The 20,605-nt window shown below is 38.8% G+C and overlaps 1 protein-coding gene across 4 annotated transcripts in view; it reads left to right on the forward strand.

Moving 5' to 3' along the window:
* Positions 1-20,605, forward strand: part of ATF2 (activating transcription factor 2) — a 48,415-nt gene that overhangs the window by 14,566 nt on the left and 13,244 nt on the right. For 2 of the 4 annotated variants that reach the window (XM_042470582.1, XM_042470555.1), the window contains exons 3-9: positions 2,661-2,757; positions 5,399-5,517; positions 6,308-6,436; positions 7,648-7,826; positions 8,619-8,733; positions 9,615-9,701; positions 19,658-19,807. In XM_042470582.1, coding sequence (XP_042326516.1) covers positions 2,661-2,757; positions 5,399-5,517; positions 6,308-6,436; positions 7,648-7,826; positions 8,619-8,733; positions 9,615-9,701; positions 19,658-19,807 — 876 coding nt within the window. Of the gene's footprint in view, positions 1-2,660; positions 2,758-4,610; positions 4,782-5,398; positions 5,518-6,307; positions 6,437-7,647; positions 7,827-8,618; positions 8,734-9,614; positions 9,702-19,657; positions 19,808-20,605 lie in introns of all 4 variants that reach the window. The other 2 variants (XM_042470572.1, XM_042470564.1) reach the window with 2 other exon arrangements.

Genomic DNA, 20,605 nt, shown 5'->3' on the forward strand with positions numbered 1-20,605 from the left:
TACAGACTGCACCCACCCCTTTCCCTGACGGATCGGGGCCTCAGCTGCCACAGTGGCAGCCCTAAGGCCCCGATCCGCCGCAAAAGGCTGCTTCCCCATGGCCTGGAAAGGGGTGTCCTTGGAGCTTCATGCCCCAAGGACACCCCGACAGCAGCGGGGAACAAGAGAAAGGGGCCACTCGACCCCTTTCTCCTTTGTGTCACTGGCACAGCAAAGGAAGGAGCTCCATTTCAGAACTCCTTCCAGTGCCGCTGAAAGGGTGCCACAGGCACCCTTCAGCAGCACCAAGGCCCATTTGGAGGCGACACGGATGTGATGTCGTAATGGCGGGCTCTCATCTACAAAGGGTGCCGCCATTACAGCATACTAGGGTTGTGGGGCATCTGGAAAGGATGCCCCGAGGCAACCCTAGTATGTATGCAGGCCAGCGCAAAGTGCTGGTCTGTACAGTGCCAGATACAACCAGAAGAGATCACATAACATCGATTTTCAGATCACTCCACTGGCTGCCCATTAGTTTCCAGGCGCAGTACAAGGTGTTGGTTATCATATTTAAAGCCCTAACTGGCTTGGGTCCAACCTATATTTGGGACCGCCTCCTCCCATATAATCCACTCTGCACACTCAGGTCCTCTGGGAGGAATTTATTGCAGCCTGTGAAAACTTGATTGTCTGCAACCGCCCAAAAGACCTTTTCGGCAACTGCTTCCAGATTATGGAACGATCTGCCAGAAGAGATCTGTCACATTACCATCTTAAACAGCTCTAAAAAAGCTGTTAAGACAGATCTTTTCCGTTAGGATTTCCTGAATAGATAACTGGCCACCAAAAATCTGAACCTGTTATACCCCTGAATTCTTCTACAGCCACTGTTTGATTTGGCTATTATTTTATGGTATGTTTTAAATTATGAATTGTTTAATTGTATTTTAAGGGGGGGTGGGATACGGGGATGGGACTGTATTGTTTTAATGTGTAAGCCACCCTGGTTGTGTTGCACAGAGAGGCGGTATATAAATAAATTGTATTATTATTGTTATTATTAGAAGGAAACTAACACAAATCATTTGGAAGCCAATGCAACAGATATTGTAAGATGCCACCCAGAGTTGTCAGTGGCCCTCAAAAAAATCTGAGAAGTCTGTATCTAAACAGAAAATTGTTTGATATGAGACTATGGCCTGCTACAGACAGCCAAAATAAAGCTGCTTCAAGTCACAGTGGAGGTATGGTGTTTCAATGATGCATGCGTCCTAAGAGTCCAGAAGTCGCATCAAAGCCATGCTCCAGCCCTAAGGACTGGCAGTGTGGCTTTGGTGTGGCTCTAGACTCTTAGGACGCATGCATCATTGAAACACCATACCTCCACTGTGACTCAAAGCTTATTTTGGCTGTCTGTAACAGGCCTATGTAAGGTTAGAGCAGTTGAGCCAGTGGTAGCCAGTGTAGATATTAATCTAGGATCTACATTAAGTTGGAAAACATGGGGCTTGCAGATGTGACACTAGAACTCGTATTAACTTGAGGAATGATGGGAATCAATCCAACAGCATCTAGAAGGCCACAGGATTACCCAGACTGTTAATAAGCCCTTTGCTGACAGATCTATGGCCAAAAAGATAACTTTCTTGTAAGAATAATGGAAGCCAGTGATAGCATCGAACCCGATTTGCAAAAATCATGCAAAGAGGCAGGACTTGCAGGATTGAGCTTCACCAACACTCAAGTTTAACTGATGGAATCTTAATCAATCTATGCCACCCACTAGTTAAAAGCCTTTTCTTTTACAGATTTTACTAATAAGTGATATTTTAACACCAGTTAGCTTGATGTTGCATCTTACTTCACCTTCTCTATAACCACTGTAATAAACTACTCACCAGTATGAGAATAATAGATTTTTAAAATACAGATGTATCAGAGTAAATATTGTTTAAAGAATGTTCTACTTCTTTTAAAGTGTTCATTATAAGATCAACTGTTTGTCTGGAAGATGTTCTCAATTTTCGAGCAATTCCAGTTTTATAGTCTAAGAAATAAAATACCAGTACGACATTACTGCTGGGGCTAAGAATCATCATCATCATCCAGATGGATGTGCACATGCATGGCTCTGTGAACCTGAATGTATATGAAGTTTGCTTTTCAAATGTTGCACCTAAAAAAAACACCTTGTGGTGATTTTTGTGTATTTCCATGTGCAGGAAGGAGTTGGCAGCTTCTTCTTGCTTTTCCCTAATTAATAAGGCTGAGCAATTAAAACGAGTCACTTTATAAACGGGGAAATCTGATTCTGAAGCTGTTGTATTTGTTACAGCTACTTCTTAGAGTAATTACAATCCTGAAACTGCTGTGCAGGTGCTCATCAAAAAGGTTTGGGATGGATTGAAACTTTGTTTATAGTCTGTGAGAGCCTCTTAACTTGTATAGTGCTGCTGCTTAAATGCTGAGAACATTCTGAAATTTTTTAAAAGATCTTTTGGGCCAATGATTGTTAAAAGTATTATTCTACTGTATCCCCAACAACTTCATTTTTAAAAAAAAATCTGTTAACCTCCTACTAATGGATTTTAATTCATTGTGAAAATGATTCTCCGTGTTGTTATTGCTTTAGTCAAAATTCAAATTTTATAACTATATTTTGAAACTTTTTGCCACAGCGTTTTACCAACGAGGATCATTTGGCTGTCCATAAACATAAACATGAGATGACACTGAAATTTGGTCCAGCTCGTAATGACAGTGTCATTGTAGCTGGTTAGTATATATTTTTATTAATCCATCTTTCGTTTGGAATGTGCACATATTTTGTGTATTTTCTGTATATGATTTAAATTCTGTAGGCTCATCAGGAACAATATCATAGGATTACTGTACTAATAAAATGCATTTAGAAAATGTAGTGTCCTTTGCTTGTTGCTCAAGTCATTCTTACAGAAATAATCTTCAGTCTACATAGGATTTGGATAATAGATAATAAATAGCTGTCCAGTTAAACTGAGTTTCCTAAAGGCTGTTGTAGCAAGTTATGCCTGATAGAGCAGGTATAGATCCTAGAACACACTTACACTTACAGTTCTTTTAAAATCACTGCCGTGTGCCTGCCTTGAATCCCATTGTGGAGAATGGCTGGATATAAAACCTAGAAATAAAAAATAAATGATTGTGGGTAAAAAAATTTAGTTCTTTTGCTTCTTTTAATAAAGGTAGTTATAACTACAAATATTCTTGGTCTCAAAGTAATTGATCAAGGAACATGTACCATCTTCCTTTACCGTGATCTTTTATTCTTAGACTTACCTTTAAAAGCCTCCTTGCAGGTACCAGCAGAGGAAATAAGTTGTCTTATTATGCTTGAAATATATATATTTACATTAAAAAAGAAAATAAGTCAGACAGGCAATATTCCCTGTTTTCTCTAGAGCACAGCAACCTGGTCCCCTCCAGATGTTTCGGAAAATATCTCTTCTATTCTCTGACCATTGACTGGGCTAGTTGGGGATTGTTGGAGCCATTGTTGCAAAATCTAGAGGGCTCTGGGGCAGTGCTTCCTAAGGTATCTGATGTAGCAGACCAGCAGAATATTTTTGGCAGTGTGCCGAGGACTATCACCATTTTTGTGCTCAGTGGTTCACTGACCATTTCCAGTCTACAGCCAACCACTTTGAGTAGCACTGATCTAGAGGAGTAGCATGCTTTTAAAGCATTTACCAGTCAAATATGTATATTCTTTGTTATTTTTCATTTTAAAAATTAATTATTAACAAATAAACCCCAGTTTAGCAATCACTTTCATCCAAAAATTGTGTAAGCTTCAAAGGGTAGCTCCACCTAAATCCTACCAATCCCCCCCCTTTCCATTTGCTCATCCTCTCTGGAAGAGTTAATTGATCTTCAGGGTCAGATTTTTTAAATTGGTGGGGGGGGGAGGCTGCACTGCAGCAGAATAGAATGGGAAAGTCCCATTAAATAATGAGAATTGTGATCGTATTCCTCTGGAGTGCATTTTCATAAAAGCCAGCACTCAATGGCCTGTTCCAGACTGCCAAAATAAAGCTGCTTCGGGTCTCTTTGGAGGTATGCTGTTTAAATGATGCGTGCATCATAAGAATCCGGAAGCTGCACCAAAGCTGCACTCCAGTGCTTAGGAATGGAGTGTAGCTTTGGCGCGACCTCCGGACTCTTAGGACCCATGCATCATTTAAACAGCATACCTCCAAAGAGACCCGAAGCAGCTTTATTTTGGCAGTCTGGAACAGGCCAATGAGTATATTCCCTATGTGGTCAAAAGGTATTTGTAGCCAGTTGACTGTCTTTCTCTACTTAATTGTATTTCATACCAGTGTGTTCTATTGGATATAGTAAAACTAAATGTATTGTTGGTCATGTACAGACAGTTTTAAAATGTAATTGCCTAAATAATTATGGAAGAAGTAGGCAACAGCTTTCAAAGCAGAAATACATTTCCTTGTAATATTCAGCAGTTGTTAAAAGTAACATGTGCCTTTCTTTATTCACCTAAAAGCACATGCTTTTAATTTTTGATTCCACCTGATACAAGGAATGTCATGATTTCCTAAATGCCTTTTCCCCTCATTGATGAATTTCAGACTACAAATAGTGAATTATCACTAATGTTCCATCATTGATCCATCTGGGGCCACAACATACTACAATTCCCAGGAATCCCTAGCACTGAGCCAGGGCAGTTCATGCGGTCTCAAACTGGATTATTTCTGCAGTGTGTTTTGGACCTAAGAGAACATTTTGAAAATGGAATTGTAAGCTATTTTAAAGTGTTTTTAGATTTACCCATATACACATGAGCAAGCGTCTCCTATAGTTATATGGCATCTTTGTCTACTGTTTTCAGTATAGTCTCATGCTGCTTCCTCTGATACCTAACAAATCAGATGGACAAACAGACACCAGGTTTTAAATCCAGATTTTAATCCCATCTAATAAACCCACTGAATTAATGGAAACTTTTGAATCAGTACTAACGTAAGTCCCAGTAATTCAGTTGTTGTACATCATTTAATATTAATATGGATTTAGGTCTCTCTAGTTTATACCTTCTGTTCATAAAGTTGTTATGTTTGTACTGCAAATATTTTTTTGCAAAAAATAAAGCTTTTCATTTGATTAAAAAAGACTGGATTAGTGTTATTTTCACCTAGAGTAAACCCATTGAAATGAATTGAATTTATCAGTTATAACTAATTTAAGCCCCATTGATTTTACTTGTTCTGCTTTAATCTTGTGCTCTTTCTTAGGATCAACTGCATCTGAAAATTCTTGAGATGCTAATAATATTGGCATTGAATTGCAATCATATATAAGAACAAATGTGTATCTAAGACGAAAGGAAAACCATATATTTCTCTTTTAATCTTAGATCAGACCCCAACGCCAACTCGATTCCTGAAGAATTGTGAAGAAGTGGGTTTATTCAATGAGCTAGCAAGTCCTTTTGAAAATGAATTCAAAAAAGCTTCTGAAGATGATATTAAGAAAGTATGTTAACACAAGACATTTAAAGCCAGATTGCATAGCCTGCTGTTGAAAATTTGAATGCTCTTTGTCAGTAGTATCAGTAAAAATGAGAAAGTTAGTTTTTTAGCTTATCTATTTGTTCTAAGAAAATATCAAACTATATTTGGAGATAGTGACAGGTCATGAAAGTATGACTGGTACATAATTTATTTTGTCTCACACAACTAGGCAGCTAGCAGTAGCACTAAAGGAAACCAAAATCTTAGGAGGAAAGGAAAGGAAGGAATCTAATCACAAAGTAGAGTGGTAATACCACAGGTGCTTAAGCACTTACATAGTTGCTGGGATAAGATCCCTAATGGGATACAGAAACATGCAGTTTGTGACACTGACCATAAACCTTCAAAGAATTGGCCTTTAGTCTTGAGATGTCAAAACAATGTATTCTGCTTACCCAAAAGTCAGTTCTGTTGAAACAAGATGTGCCAAAAAAAACCTTATCTCAGTTCATGTCTCTGCTATTAGATGGGAGTTTATGAATATATTCCATTTCAGCTGTTCTTTCCAATATTCTTTTGAACTTTCTCTTTTTTTTTTCTCTTTTTTTTTTTTTTTTTTGAAATGTCTCTTCTTGTTTCTCCTGTGGGTGATACTTTTCTTTAATTAAGGAAGTTGTAGCACAAAGTAAATTCCTTTGCTTGCCAGGGCTGAAAAAAAGAGATGGGAATACTTTTTGATCAGGATATTATAACCTACTTGCTCTTTAAAAATATAACTGGTTGTAGATATATGTATCTGCTTGTTCTTTTAGATGCCACTAGATTTATCACCTCTTGCAACACCAATTATTAGAAATAAAATCGAAGAGCCTTCAGTGGTTGAAACAACTCACCAGGATAGCCCTTTACCTCATCCAGAATCCACTACCAATGATGAAAAGGTCAGTAAATTTTTCACAGTTCAGAAGTGTAGTCTGTGGATGGATTTTGCTATTTAAGTTGAGAAAATTATTAACTACAAATAGTTTTACAGGTCTCCCTGCCCACATCAGCATTAATCATTCAGATAGCATTAAGAGTCTAAGCACAAGAAAATCTGCTCATTCATATTACAAAAGTGTCCATCCTTGATCAACTAAAGGTCATTGTTACTACTTTGAATTGGAGCTTAAAAAATTATTTTTAAAAGGATTTCATTCCCTTCATTTGTTCAATTGCAGTTTGTTGCCTTTACCCATTGCAGTGTTTAAAGGAAGCTCATTGCATGCTTATTACCTTTTTGTTGATTTTTATTACCACTTCAAAATACTAAGAGAATGGCTTAAAATGTTTTTTAAAAAAATCATGCTCCTAAATATGCCTAAAAATTCCCTTAAAAAGAGGTTAGAAAGCTTTGGTGGTTATACCAATAAGGTAATGTTCTTCTCATTTGTTATGTTACTTTTGAGATGTGACCTTTTTGCACATTAACTACCAAAACAGTGTCTCAATGCTAGTAACTATGGGGCTGTACAGTCTGCCTGTTTTAGCGCTGCAGCAGCAACATGCTGCAGCCCTGATCTTGCCTTTTTGCACCCTGGGAAAAGTGACATAGCCAGTGCCACAGCTTTTCGGCGCTCCTTTGGCACTGTGTCACGTAGATGCAGCACCGGAAAAGCAATGTGACATTGCCCACCGTGTGGTGTGGCACGCAATGTCACACTGGCCTGGGGGCAGAATCAGGGCATGCGTCGTGCAGACACCCTGCCCCAACTCCGCCCCCAGGCCAGCCTTAATGGCCAGTCTGTACACCCCCAATGTTACTTCCAAACTCTGCTCTGAATATATTACTGAATCTCTTGTAATGCAAAACATTTCTAAAACATATTGCTCATCTTTCCCATCTTGCCCCTGAACTAGATATTCTCACCTGCCTCACTTCAAAAGAGAATGGAAAAACAGGTACACATTGCAAGGCCAAATTAGTCCAATAGTATCAGTGGCTGATGTGGAAAAACTCAGAATATCTGTGTGATGTTGGTGACGTAAGATATAACCCTAGCTTGCAACATTTTTTGATAGAATTGGATAATTTTTCATAATGCATTGTTAGATTCTAAAGGGATCTTTGGAGAGTTGGAACTGCAATGATAAGCTGTTATGTTTCCTGTAGGAAGTGTGTCTCCAGCCGACTGCTCAGCCTACATCCACAATTGTTCGTCCAGCTTCTCTGCAGGTTCCTAATGTGTTGCTTGCAAGTTCTGAGTCCAGTGTCATTATTCAGCAAGCCATACCTTCACCAACCTCTAGTACGGTCATAACCCAGGCTCCATCTTCCAATAGGCCAATAGTGTGAGTTCCAAATATATACATGTATCTATAAATAAAGTGTGCCCTCCACATACATGGGTTTACCATTCACGGGTTTGATTGTTGGCAAGTTTGTTTGAAGGGCAACTATGCTCTTTCTGCACCCCGCACAGCCTGGAAGGGTGCATGTGCTTGGCTTTCCCCCATTTACAGTTTTCCACTTTCGCGAGGATCTTAAGCCCCTAATCCCGCAAATGTGTAGGGCACGTGTTTGTATATGAAGTGATTTCTCTGTATATTTTGCTCCTGGTTTTTCAAAATATTTCTTCATAGTCACATTGCTTCTTCCTTTTTTTAAAAAAAGTTTCTATTGATTTTATCTAAAGCAGCAAAAGATCTGCTGGAACATTAAGGGTTTGAAAAATTGGCTTGTCCACTGGTTTTGGCTGAATAACAAAATTTTGGGAGGTTGTCTTGAATTGTACCATTTCTCTGAGCACAATTTTCAAGGTGGGTTTTTTGTGGGCCTCAGGGATTTGAGGGGCCAAGAAAAGTGATTGGAGCAACGTGTCCTGTGCATTCCCCGTTTCTGTGCTAGACACTGGAAAAGGAGGAGCTGGTGAAAATTGCCCCTCCCTTCACTGAATCTCCACTCCTTCCACAAACAGAAGGAAGGGGAGCTCTGGATGCAGCTGTCCGTCTCTTAATCCTGTTTCAAATAGGCATAATATGTACAAACTGCACAGTATTGCTGTCATGAGAAATGAAATACCCTGTGTGCTCTGTACCATATGTACTATAGTGCTTTTTCTTTCTCCCCATTTCTTTTCTTAGACCAGTTCCAGGTCCTTTCCCCCTGCTTTTGCATCTTCCTAATGGACAAACCATGCCTGTTGCTATTCCTGCCTCAATCACAAATTCTAATGTGCATGTCCCAACTGCAGTTCCGGTAAGTGTGTATGTATATATGACATACCCACCTACTTCCTGTGTTTGGGCAAGTTGCAGCTTCCAAACCCTAACACTGGAAACATTTGTAACTCCAGCACCACTTGATCCAGGTGGGCATATGTGGGGGAAGTCAGACAGAAGGATTGAAGAGAGAGATATGACCACAGCATGCTGGCAGTTGGGAAGGCTAAGCCCTGCCCCAGCCAGGATCTCAGGAGAAGGCCTTAAGGGTTTCCTCAGGGAGAGGAAGAAGGACTACATTTAACATTTGAACATTAAGAGAAATTTCTTAATGCTAAGAATGGTCCAACAATGGAAGTCATTACTGAATTAGGATTCTAATTTTAAATGACTTTGCTCTTGAACTTCCTGCACTGATAAGGCAATTGAAGTGTTTCTTTTACCAACTATGATTCTGATTTTGCCACTATTCATGGCTGGCTTGCTGCATCAGTAGTTCTGACAGTAAAATTAAAGTGATACATTAATACTGAAATCCATAGTATTAAACCACTTGTTACCCAAATTATTCTGGCATTTGATAACCAGATAAAAACTATAATAAAATGGGTCGGGAGGGAGCTAAGCCATTAAAAGTTTGGTTGCTTTAACTTGGCACTTCAGTTATATCAGCTTTTGCTCCTGACATATATGACTGTATGAAGAATATTCCATAGATAGGCTACCACCATTGATTAGATCCTGACTATCCACCACCAAGTCTTGGCAGGTTAATCTGTGCTATGACAGTACAACATGATTACTGCATTACAGTTTAGTAATCTTAGGACTTTCCACAGTGAGCAGATATACCATTGTAGCTGCTTATAAAGTGAAATGTTCTTTTGTGCTTGTTGTAATTCTGACTATCTTGGACAGCTTGTTAGACCTGTCACCATGGTGCCTAGTATTCCAGGAATTCCAGGGCCCTCTTCTCCACAACCTGTGCAGTCTGAGGCAAAATTGGTAAGTGGTCCATTCTTCAGTGTGATTAATTTGTGCATAATATAAGAGGCTAGTTAGTGAAACTGATTATTACATAGAGATTTTTAATATAAATGTTTACTTAGTAGTTCTTCGCTTTCTATTCAGATCTTCTGTTTTGTGTATTTGTTGAGCTACTACATTTTCAGTACTGAAGAAAGTGGATTTATAAATTTATATCTGAAATACATGTACATTTTGGAAAGCTGACCACTGTGAGCAAACTATTAAATTTAACCATAATGGTACTTAGTATTTATTTAGCCTTTTAGACCACTGGATGCATTTCTCATATGTAATAACGTCATCATCAGCTCAGTACAAGTGTATGATATAAAATGGGTTGACGTCTGAGTTGCATAGAGATATCTCTGAGTGCATCTCCCATGTTGTTTTTATTGTGTGCCTTCAAGTTGTTTCCCACTTATGGTTACCCTATCACAGGGTTTTCTTGGCAAGACTTCATTTTTAATTTATTTTCATTTAGAGTATTTATACCCTGATTTCTGCCATTTAGTCAGAGGGGGTTTTCTATTGCTTTCTTCTAAGGCTGAGAGAGTGTGACATGCCCAAGGTCACTCAGTGCATTTCCAGGGCTGAGTGGGGATATGACACCAGATCTCCCAGAGTCTCAGTTCAACATTCAAATCATTGTACTATGTTTGGCTTCACATCTGATATAGCTTTGGGCAAGACCTCAGCAATCCCAACCCAGTGTATTGGGAGGCACTGGACCCAACAGAGTAGCCCAGAGGGAATGTACAGGCACCTGAAAGGATGAGTCTTCTCTAGCAGGAACAAGCTCTCCCCGGCTCCACTGCTGCGTGGTTGTAATATAAGGACTAGGCTCCACAGAGAAATTCAGAGACAGCTCATGGGAGTCAGCCAGTGTCTTTCCCCCACTTTTGAGTGATCCACTGAGAATGCTTCAGGTCAGCTGAACTCTTGAGACCATCCTTCCACAGCACCCTGAGGAAGATGAATGAAAGGCAGTGGCTTTCTTTTATACAGTAACTACCAATGTGCTTTCCTTTCTCTCTCATCATGCCATAATATACCAAGTGTGAGGAATTTTTAACCCTCAAGATGTTGATCAACTACTGTTGCCATCTTACCTCACACATGACTAAGCTGGGTAGAGTTGATGGGAACTGTAGTCCACCAATATCTGGATAGCCAGCCCCATCCAGCTGTGTCACACCACTTCATTGTATCTATCTGTCTCTCTGGCTGGCACATTAGATTGAGAGCAGCAGGGAGATCCTGAAAAAGAGGGATGTTACTAATAAATGGCTGAGTACAGTAGATTGCAAGCAGTACTACAAAGCCCTATACAAAGAGTGTTTTTTGGGGGGAGTTGCTACGAATGGTGCTGCCAAGGGAAGAACATGCAAACAGCATGAAGGTTTGTCATCTTTTCTTATCAGTGGGTTTCAGTGGCTGAGTGGGGATTTGAGCCCTGGTCTCCAGAGTCATAGCTCAAACTTCTGTACAACACTGGCTCTCCTACATTTCCACAAAGTTAGTTTAACCTAGTATAGTGCGCCCGCGCCATACGCGTGCGCGCCATATGCGGCCTTGAGCATATGCGCTCAAGCCGCGGCGCGCGCGCAGGGCGGAAGGGGCGGCGCATCCCATTCAATTGAATGGGCGCGCGCACCTGTTGCGCCCTGCCCGCGCCGCCGCGCACGAGCCCCATTGTTTCCAATGGGGCTCGAGCATAGGCGGAATTCGCCTTACGCGACGGGATCCGGAATGGATCCCCCGTGTAAGGCGAGGACGCACTGTATCTGTTGCTACTGTCCTTTATAAAGTGATCTGTTTTATAGAACAGAGCAATTATTATTCTTATATAGAAAGGGAACAAGATGCAGTCAGGCAATCATGTCCTGGTAGTATTTCAGAAGGAGTGGTTGGGGGGGGGGATTATTTTAAAGCAATTTAAGATCATAGTCTTTTCTAATTCTAAGAAAGTGTAAAGATAGGTTTTAATGGGCATCTTATTGAATAGGTATATCAGAACCACTAACCTTTTGAGGCTGTAGTGCAATCTGGAATTTGTGACTGTAATGGAAGCCTCCCAAAATGCCTGTCATATGGATCATTTACACATTGGTTGCTGTAATAGGTATGGCCAATCACAAAATGCCCATTTCAAGGAAGGACAAAACTGGAGACTAAAAAACAACTAGCGTGCCCATAACGTAAGGCAGAACCCAATAACACTGGCAAAGTAGGATTGCCCTTGCATTTAGCATGGGGATATCAGGAGTGAGAGAGTATGGTGGGGGTGTGCCTCCTTTGATTGCTTGCATGGTTGCACTAAAAACCCTCTTCTAGATAAATGCATAAAAAGGATTTCTCTCTCCGACAATTGTCTATTCATTGTTTACCTCTTTTAAATGTCCTTAAGCGCCTTCTCTTCTTTACACACATCTGCCATCCATCCACACAGCCACACATACTATTCATTCATACAAACCTCATTCCTCTGCCACCCCAGTCATTCTGCAGTCTCCCTCCCCACCCAAATTGTCTTGATTGTAAGGTGACCTGATTGAGCTACTAAGAGGAAATGCAAGACCCAGGTTTATGAGTCTGAAAACAGAGTCATCTTTTTCCCTTTATTCTTTGACAAGTTTCTATAGGTTCCCTAGTCAGTGAGCTGCATAGCAAAACATCACTTTTATGGTTGCCCACCATTTTCATTCTGTAAGAGTTCTTCTGGGTCCACATCAGCCTAAAGGCAGGCAAGGAAAAGGAAACGAGTGTGTGTGTGCGGGGGGGGGGGGTGTTACATGCCAAATGTTCTTCATCTTTCCAAGGTAAATAATAACTTAAATAAAATAAAATAATAAAAAAAAATTTTTTTTATTTATATCCCACTTCTGTCCAAGACAACCGGGGGGCTTACAAGTTAAAATTGTACAATCCCAGATCCCAGTATCCCCCCTCCCTCCTAAAATAACAATTAAACAGTTCACAGTTTAAAACATACTTTAAAATAAACAGATCAGACAGTGGCTATAGCAGATTCAGAGGGGAAACAGGTTCAAATTTTGGTGGCCGGTTATCTATCCGGGAAAGGCCTGTCAGAAAAGATCAGTCTGAACAGCTTTTTAAAAGCTGTTTAGCCTGGTAATGTGATGGATCTCCTCTGGCAGGCCATTCCATATTCTGGGAGTGGCAGCCGAAAAGGTCCTCTGGGTGGTTGCAGACAGCCTAGTGTTCATAGGCTGCAATAAATTCCTCCCAGGGTAACTGAGTGTGTGGGGTGGATTATACAGAAGGAGGCGATCCCAAAGGTAGGTTTAGGGCTTTAAAGGTGATAACCAGCACCTTGTACTGCGCCCGGAAACTAATGGGCAGCCAGTGGAGCAATTTTAAAATAGGTGTTATGAGATTACTTCTGGCTTTAGCAGAAACCAACCTGGCTGCATGTTCTGCACTAAATGAAGTTTCTGAACTAATCACAAGGGTAGCCTTATGTAGAGTGCATTGCAGAAATAAAGTTGTGAGGTTACCAGCATGTGCACCAGCTTCTAGGTCCCTCACTTTAAAAAATGGCATCAAGGCTCATGTCTGTAGGGATCTTGGTGCCCATGAATGCATGAAAAAATACAATTTATCTTTAGATTATACGATAGCAAAATATATGTTATTGTTTAAAGATAAATATTTTACAATGTCGTTGCTCATGTTTAAATTCTTTTATCTTCTTATTTTGGTACTAATATTAAACTGGGAGTAAAGGTTCTAATTGCTTAAAAGATTGAAATACTTGTAATTATCAGATTCCCTACACACAATCTTGTTTGAATGTGATAATCTTTGCCCTGTAACAGAAGAAGAAAAATAGCATATTATAAGAAATTGCCCTCAGGGCTCTTGCATATAATATTACATAGTAATTTTTCTCACTGTAAAGTCTTCTCTTTCAGTTTTTTGATAAAGATAATAATTCTGTGTTTGCTATTTAGTTGATAGAATCGCTGTTGTTACTGAAAAAGCTAGTGCAGTCTTTTTAAAGCATTGCAGTTAAGCTAAGAACACAATTAACACACATCTGATTAAGTTATAATCCTCTTTCATGTTGAAGTTTACTTGTTTTTGTTATAGCTGCCTGTTTCTTATTTAGAAAGTGTAGAATCTTGCATATTTTTTCTTTTGCCTAAATGAAACTGCAGTAGATTCAGTTTAAAACACCATCACCAGCTCAGCATTTTCTGTAAAGTGGGCCATTATATTAGATACACATTTCCATCTCTCCTTGTATGGATTTGCTGGATGTACGCTAGAATGACTAAGAAAATCCTTTCCTTGGGTTAGATTTTCTTTAGTACTTGAATCTACATTAATTGTAGAGAATACATGAACTGACAAAAGATGCCTAATAGTCAATATCCCTAAGCTGGTAAAAAGTGAAAGCAGTGAGAAGCACCTGCAAAATTTCATAGTGATTGCACATGTTGGGATTGACTGAAAATATATACTGTATTCTGATACCTCTACTCATTGAGATAAATGTACTCATGAAAAGCGGCATGTAGAATTGCCTAAGGTAATTCACCACTATCTAGGCAGGATGTTGAGGTATACCTCTAATTATACAGTTACAAGATCATAATTGGTTTCTTACATTACAAAAATTAATACTTTCAATGTATTTTACTATAATTGCCTTTGTTTATCATCGTATATATTAATAACCTTCCACTGTTTGACAGTGGCACAGTTCCATGTAACAACAAACTGTTATAAGCAAAAGGTTAACACACTCCCCCATTTCTTTTCTTATGCCTTCAACAGAAGCAGATTGACAATCTCTGCTTTCACTTTTGAGTAAACCAAAGTTTTCTGTTAATGTGCACATCTAAGAATCTTGTTGTAAAAGCAGTGTAGCTATCAAATCAGGGTTTAATCCTTCTTTGTCAACTAACTGCATTTAGAGTAAACTGCAGGTTGAGTAATGGGTAATGTGTTTTCAGTTGCCACATATGAAAGGAGGGAATACTAGGTCTTGTAGCAAAAACAGCTAATTATATTGAAGCTGATCATTTAACTTTAAAAATGTATGACAGCAATGGCAATCATATTTTTTTGTTGTTTGTCATCCTCGACGTATGGCAATTTTATGGATGAGAGGCCTACAGAGACTGTCCTGCTTAGTTCTTGCAAATTCAGGGTCATGACTTCCTTGATTGAATCAATGCACTTGTAGTATGGTCTCCCTCTCTTCCTACTGCCTTTCATTTTTACCAGCAACTCACAAACTTTGTATAATTATGCATTTGGTTAGATCGGCAAAAGCTAACTATTGAACAATGTATATTACAAATGTTTGCGTGTTCAGAATGGGAAAAGTTTCTAGATGGAACCAAGTTCATCTTAGCAAAGCAACCAAGATAAAAATAGGTTGGGATAAATTTAAATTAAAGACAGCTCCTTAGTTGCTAAAAAGTGAAAATTGGCATTGTAAGTGTTTCACTGAAGTCATGATTTAAAAAGCTAGACATCCACATTTTGTCCAATGGAGGGAAAGTCTCAGACAGAAAGAGGATAATTTTTAACCTGACTGTTTATAAGTATTTTGAGAGCAGTGAAAACCTGTTCTTAGGAAATAAATTTTAAATTACATTTTAAAATCTTTTTTTCTTTCAATTTGTAATTTGCTAATTATGTCTTGCTTTCAGATCTACCATTACATATGAATGTTACATGAATGTTACATACAAAGCTACAGGTATATATATATAAATATATACAAACAGAAGTGTCAATGCAGTTTTCTTCTGGTAAATACACACAATATCTGTATACATGATGACTGAAAATGCATTTTGTTTTCTCTCATCTTTAGCAATGAGAGAGATAATTTGTCTCATATGCTGAATCTACATTCATGGTTGCATTCATCTGAAGAATGTTCTTCTCCCCATTATATGCATTCTAATTGCAAGCCAATCCTGGGGTGTTCATTGTAGATTTAAATCTCTTTTGTGCTCTCTGGTGGTATTTCGTAGTGTTGCCAGATTGAAATTATGCATCTTACATGACAGACCATGCTGAAAATTAGGCCGCACTGTATTAGTTAGTTATGTATGTATTTCATTGGCACAGCTGTGTCTTGCTTCCATATGTGTAAATTTTCACATAATTGCTTTAAGTTTGATTTATAAAGTACGTATTAAAACAACTAGTGTCTTTGGGGCTGCTGACTGTCGGTGAAAAAATGCTAGAACATAAAACAGATATGTTTGAAAAAATTGGTTCCATTTGATTAGACTTGACTTAAAGCAGGTCTTCAGCCAAAGGTTGAAATCACAAATTAAGAGCCGGGTGTGTTTCATAATATAGATTTTATGCTATTTTCCCATTTTAAAAAGTACAGTTTGTAGTATAACCATAACAAGTACATTAAAACATGCAGAAAGTAATTGATTAAACACTTCAAGCTAAATAATTTCATAGAAGAAGGTTAATACAGTCAAATCTGAAAGTTTATAACTTAAGCACATTAAGGTGGACACAGGTCATGTTGAACTTACTACCTGCTTCTGAAAGATAACATGAAGAATTTAATTGCAACTGTAACTGGAAATCAGAGTGCTGGTGGGGGGGGGATGAAATGCCCACAGATAGTGTAACCTTAATAAAGAGACTTTGTATTGAAATCTTTATACAAAGACTTTGACATGCTGTCTGTTGCTGAATAATTCACATACCCGTTTGAGTTTTACACCCTTGAATCAATATGATTTTCATAAATGTCACCTTACTGTTGAACATGGTTTTTTTTCAGTGAATCTACTTTAGTTGAGACTAGCAGTGAGATTAGTCTCTATTTTTCTAGGATAGTTACTGGATTGTGTTCAGTATCTGTAACGCTTTAATTTTCCACTTAACAACAGATGTTTTCTAAGTAATTGCTGCACTGCTCCATGAAGGGGTTATCTATCCATGAAACATTGTAACTGAACCTGTAGATTGGCCCTAAGCACATGTTAACTGTTTCATTTGGTATTTATTCCTTTATAATTTATTTTGTTTATATCCTGCTTTTCTCCTATATGCGACCCAAAGCAGCTCACAATGTATGTTAAAATAATATAGCTAAAAGCAGTCTTGAATGCAAAAATGTAAAAACACTAAATACAGACCTCTTAAACAAATATTAGTTTAAAACTTTTTAAAGCGCATTAAAACCTGTTTAATTTTAAACTGGAAGAGCCTCATGGCATTGTCTTTTTCTCTTTTAGCCTTTCTGCTGTTATTCTGCTATCACTTTGAAGGTATTCTATAATAATAAAAGATAATAAAAAAAGATATATCCATGTCGGCATGGTTGTTTTTCACAACCATAACTCCAGGACATCATGCTAGGTACCTCAAAATTGGATACATTGCTTTTGATTTTCATCCAAGTTGCACTGCTGAGTTTCACATTGAAATTCCAGTTGAGGGGTTACTAGTAGCAAAAAAGGAATGTCGCTGATATTTCATTGAAAAACTTTGGTGGATACCTCAATTTGACAGTGGTGGATTTTTTGTTTGTTTGTTTGTTGTTTGTTTGTTTTGTTTTGTTTTGTCATCCACATGGCAGTGAGTGCCCAATTTCAATTCAAAAGATAAAATTCCAAACAAAGTTTTGCCAGAAAGAATAAAGGAAACTTGCACATTGCGGTGCGGAGTTCATAATTTGACCCAGTGCTTTTGGCTGTCACCCAAGTTGCTCTGGCTGAGTTTGAAGTGGGGAACTTTGAGGAAACAAAAGAGTGGCCTGCAAAAACTCACTGAGGCTTGAATCCAGAAGAAGGCTCTCTGAGACCCAGCTCCTAAGATTTCTGAATCCGGGGCAAAAAGTCGGAAAAGCAGGAGAGATTCCACATGTTTAAAAATGGTGGGGAAATAGGAGAGGTCTTCCTGAAATACTCCTGGAAGATTCCTGAAGTAAGAAGGGGAGAGTGGAAAATAAAGAGACCCTTTTATGATGTTAAATGTATAGTTGGGAGGCATTGGAAAAAATAATAGTGAGATACAATTGTCCTCAAATTAGGGAAGAATTCCTTTCAGAATTGTCTCTTTTTTGTTTCCAGAAACATGTGTAGCAAATGAAGAGTTAGCAAATATTTCTAGATAAAATTAATGAAAGGATGATCTTGTATGTTAAACATTTGCTTTCAAGTGGTATTCTCTGGAATGCTCTCCATAGATTGTTTTTTGTTTTTTTAAGCAAACTGTAAAGAAATACTTGCAGCATTGTGGGTAGCAAGTAGGTTTTCTGCAGGGGTTACTACAGAGAATTGACAGAGGGCAGCTTGGCAAATGTTCAGAAACTCACATTAACTTTGTTGAGCTCGGCATGGGACCTTGTGTTCAGCAGAACTCTCCTGACCTGCCTCTCTGCATGCCGAGCTAATCAGCAAACACCTAATGAGCCTTCTCTAAAGAAACAGACCCTCTCCCAGCCTACTTCATTTTCATGCATTCTCTTGAGGGAGGGGAGAGACAAGACTTCATGAGGACTGATGATGCTGCAAAGACCACAATAATGATAATTAACTTGCTGAATTTAGAAGATTATGCTGTTAATTAGTTGCAAAATAAAGATAAGTAATAGAGCAGCAGATGGTAAGATAACACCCAGGAGAAGAGGGGTTATTACTCTGATGAGGTTTTGTGGCAGATATGAAATATGGGTCTCACTTTCCATGAATTGTTGTTACAATAATATTGTTTCTATAAACTTGTGATCGAGCAGTCGATTCCTACCAGTTCAGACTTAGGAAATGGATTTATTTTCAAGGGCATTCATATTTTTTGAAATCACCTTTGCAGTTTAGTATTGGGAATGTGGGTTGAATCATCATAAGTGTAGTTATATTATTGTGTATTTTATTTTAAATTGGAGATAGGGAAATTTAGCCTTCCAGGCCAACCCATCCAACACATAGGACCTCATGTGAGACACTGCTTCCAATTGTAGGAGGGAGATGTAAAGCTTGGCTAGAATGCCATTATAGCCTTGAAGAGCACTGCTTGTGCACTTCACTCCTCCCCAAACACCAGCTGAATCTTTTTTCTGTTTGGAGAAAGACAACTGGAGAAAAATAATTGAGGCTTATGGTGTGACACTTGACAATGTCAGGGGAGAGGTGTCAGGAGCTGGCACCTGCCCCAACGTCATTCAAGCTGCCAGGTTAGTTGTGACGTTCTGGCTTCCACAACCAATCCAGTTCCTCACCCTCATTCAGATGTATTTATCACTGTATCACCAGTTGCAAAGTTTACTGGATGGCCTGAATGCAATTCTTCTTTCAGCCTCTTTCATAGCATGTCTCCTCTAAGGTATTGCCCTTAGAGGAAGAGGAGACTGGGGGGAAAACTGAGATCTCCTGATACAGGACAGAATATGAATATTTAAATAGATTGATGCATGATCAACAGAATGTCTGTTGTTGCAGCATTTTGCTCAATGAGTGAGACATTCCAAAACACTTGAGATGACCTAGAGGTGGCCATTCATGTTTATTCACCAGTCCTGGCTCCTGGTATTGTGGCTTCATAGACAGGAAGGATACACTTTCTGCAGGCATCTGGAGGTGGTCATCTCTTCTTCCTTGGATGAGCTCTTACAGCTTCCTGGCCACTGTATTCAGTGGCTTAGTTTCACAATTTCTCCTTTGTCTTACAGCTTATATTGTGTTATATTGCGATGCTTTGGCTACTGGAGGAGGCCGCTGCACTCTTCAGAAAGCCTTTCCTGGGGTTGAGGGAGCCTGGGGATAGCAGAAGGAGCTGTGTTGGGAGGCGGGGAGAAATAATTCCTACTCCAGTAGTGGTAGCTTGTATAAGCAATTTGAAATCAGAAAAAATATCATTGAGTAAATAGGTATTGCAGAGCATTGATCATCATGGAACATTTTTCTTCTTTTTAGAGATTAAAAGCTGCCTTAACCCAGCAGCACTCTCAGGTAACAAATGGAGATACTGCAAAGGGACAAACGAGTGGATTGGTTAGAACTCAGTCAGAGGAAGCCAGGCCACAATCACTACAACAGCCTGCTACATCAACTACTGAAACACCGGTATGAAGCCTTGCTTCTGACTCTGCTTCCTGTGATTAAAAATTGATTCATTTTTCTCACTTCTGAAACAAAGCAAAGTTGATATTACATTAGGTTAAAGAGATGGAAGATGAAAGAAAAAGGGAAAGTGTGGATGTATCATGACTAAATTGTAAACTGGTGATATACATGAAACTAGAACAGGTTTATTGCTTCCATGGTGGGGTTACATGGCTTGTTTTAAATTTAAATTTAAATTTTTGTTCCCTGCTTAAATGTAAACTTCCCACTCACCCAAATATAATATTTTTTATAATCCTATCCTAACATTTCTTGGATTATTATTTTAAACAAGAAAAGAAATAAGAAAACTCACTAAATTATATATCATCCTAGGATGAGGCGGGAAACAATAGTAAAATTAACACTCCTGGAGCTATGTAATTATAACTGTACAGTGGTACCCGGGATACGAATGCGCCGCCTTACGAAATTTCCGGGTTATGAAAAAAATCCAATTAAAAAAACTGTTCCGGGTTACGAAGGTTTTTTCGGGTTACGAAAAAAATTTTGGTGCTTTTCGGCGCTATTTCACACGAAATCGCGGCTTTTCCCCATTAGCGCCAATGGGTTTTTCGGCTTGCGAAGTATTCCGGGTTACAAAAGCGGCGGCGGAACGAATTAATTTCGTAACCCGGGGTACCACTGTATTTTGTTAGGTGCTGTAAAGATTATAAGTGAAGTGCTTTCATCATCACTTGTTAAGAAAAGCCATTTTTTATTTCCCTGGCATTATAATTGACACACTTCATTCCGTAG

This window comes from Sceloporus undulatus, chromosome 1 (genome assembly GCF_019175285.1).
Source record: "Sceloporus undulatus isolate JIND9_A2432 ecotype Alabama chromosome 1, SceUnd_v1.1, whole genome shotgun sequence".
In the NCBI taxonomy this organism is placed as follows: Eukaryota; Metazoa; Chordata; class Lepidosauria; order Squamata; family Phrynosomatidae; genus Sceloporus; species Sceloporus undulatus.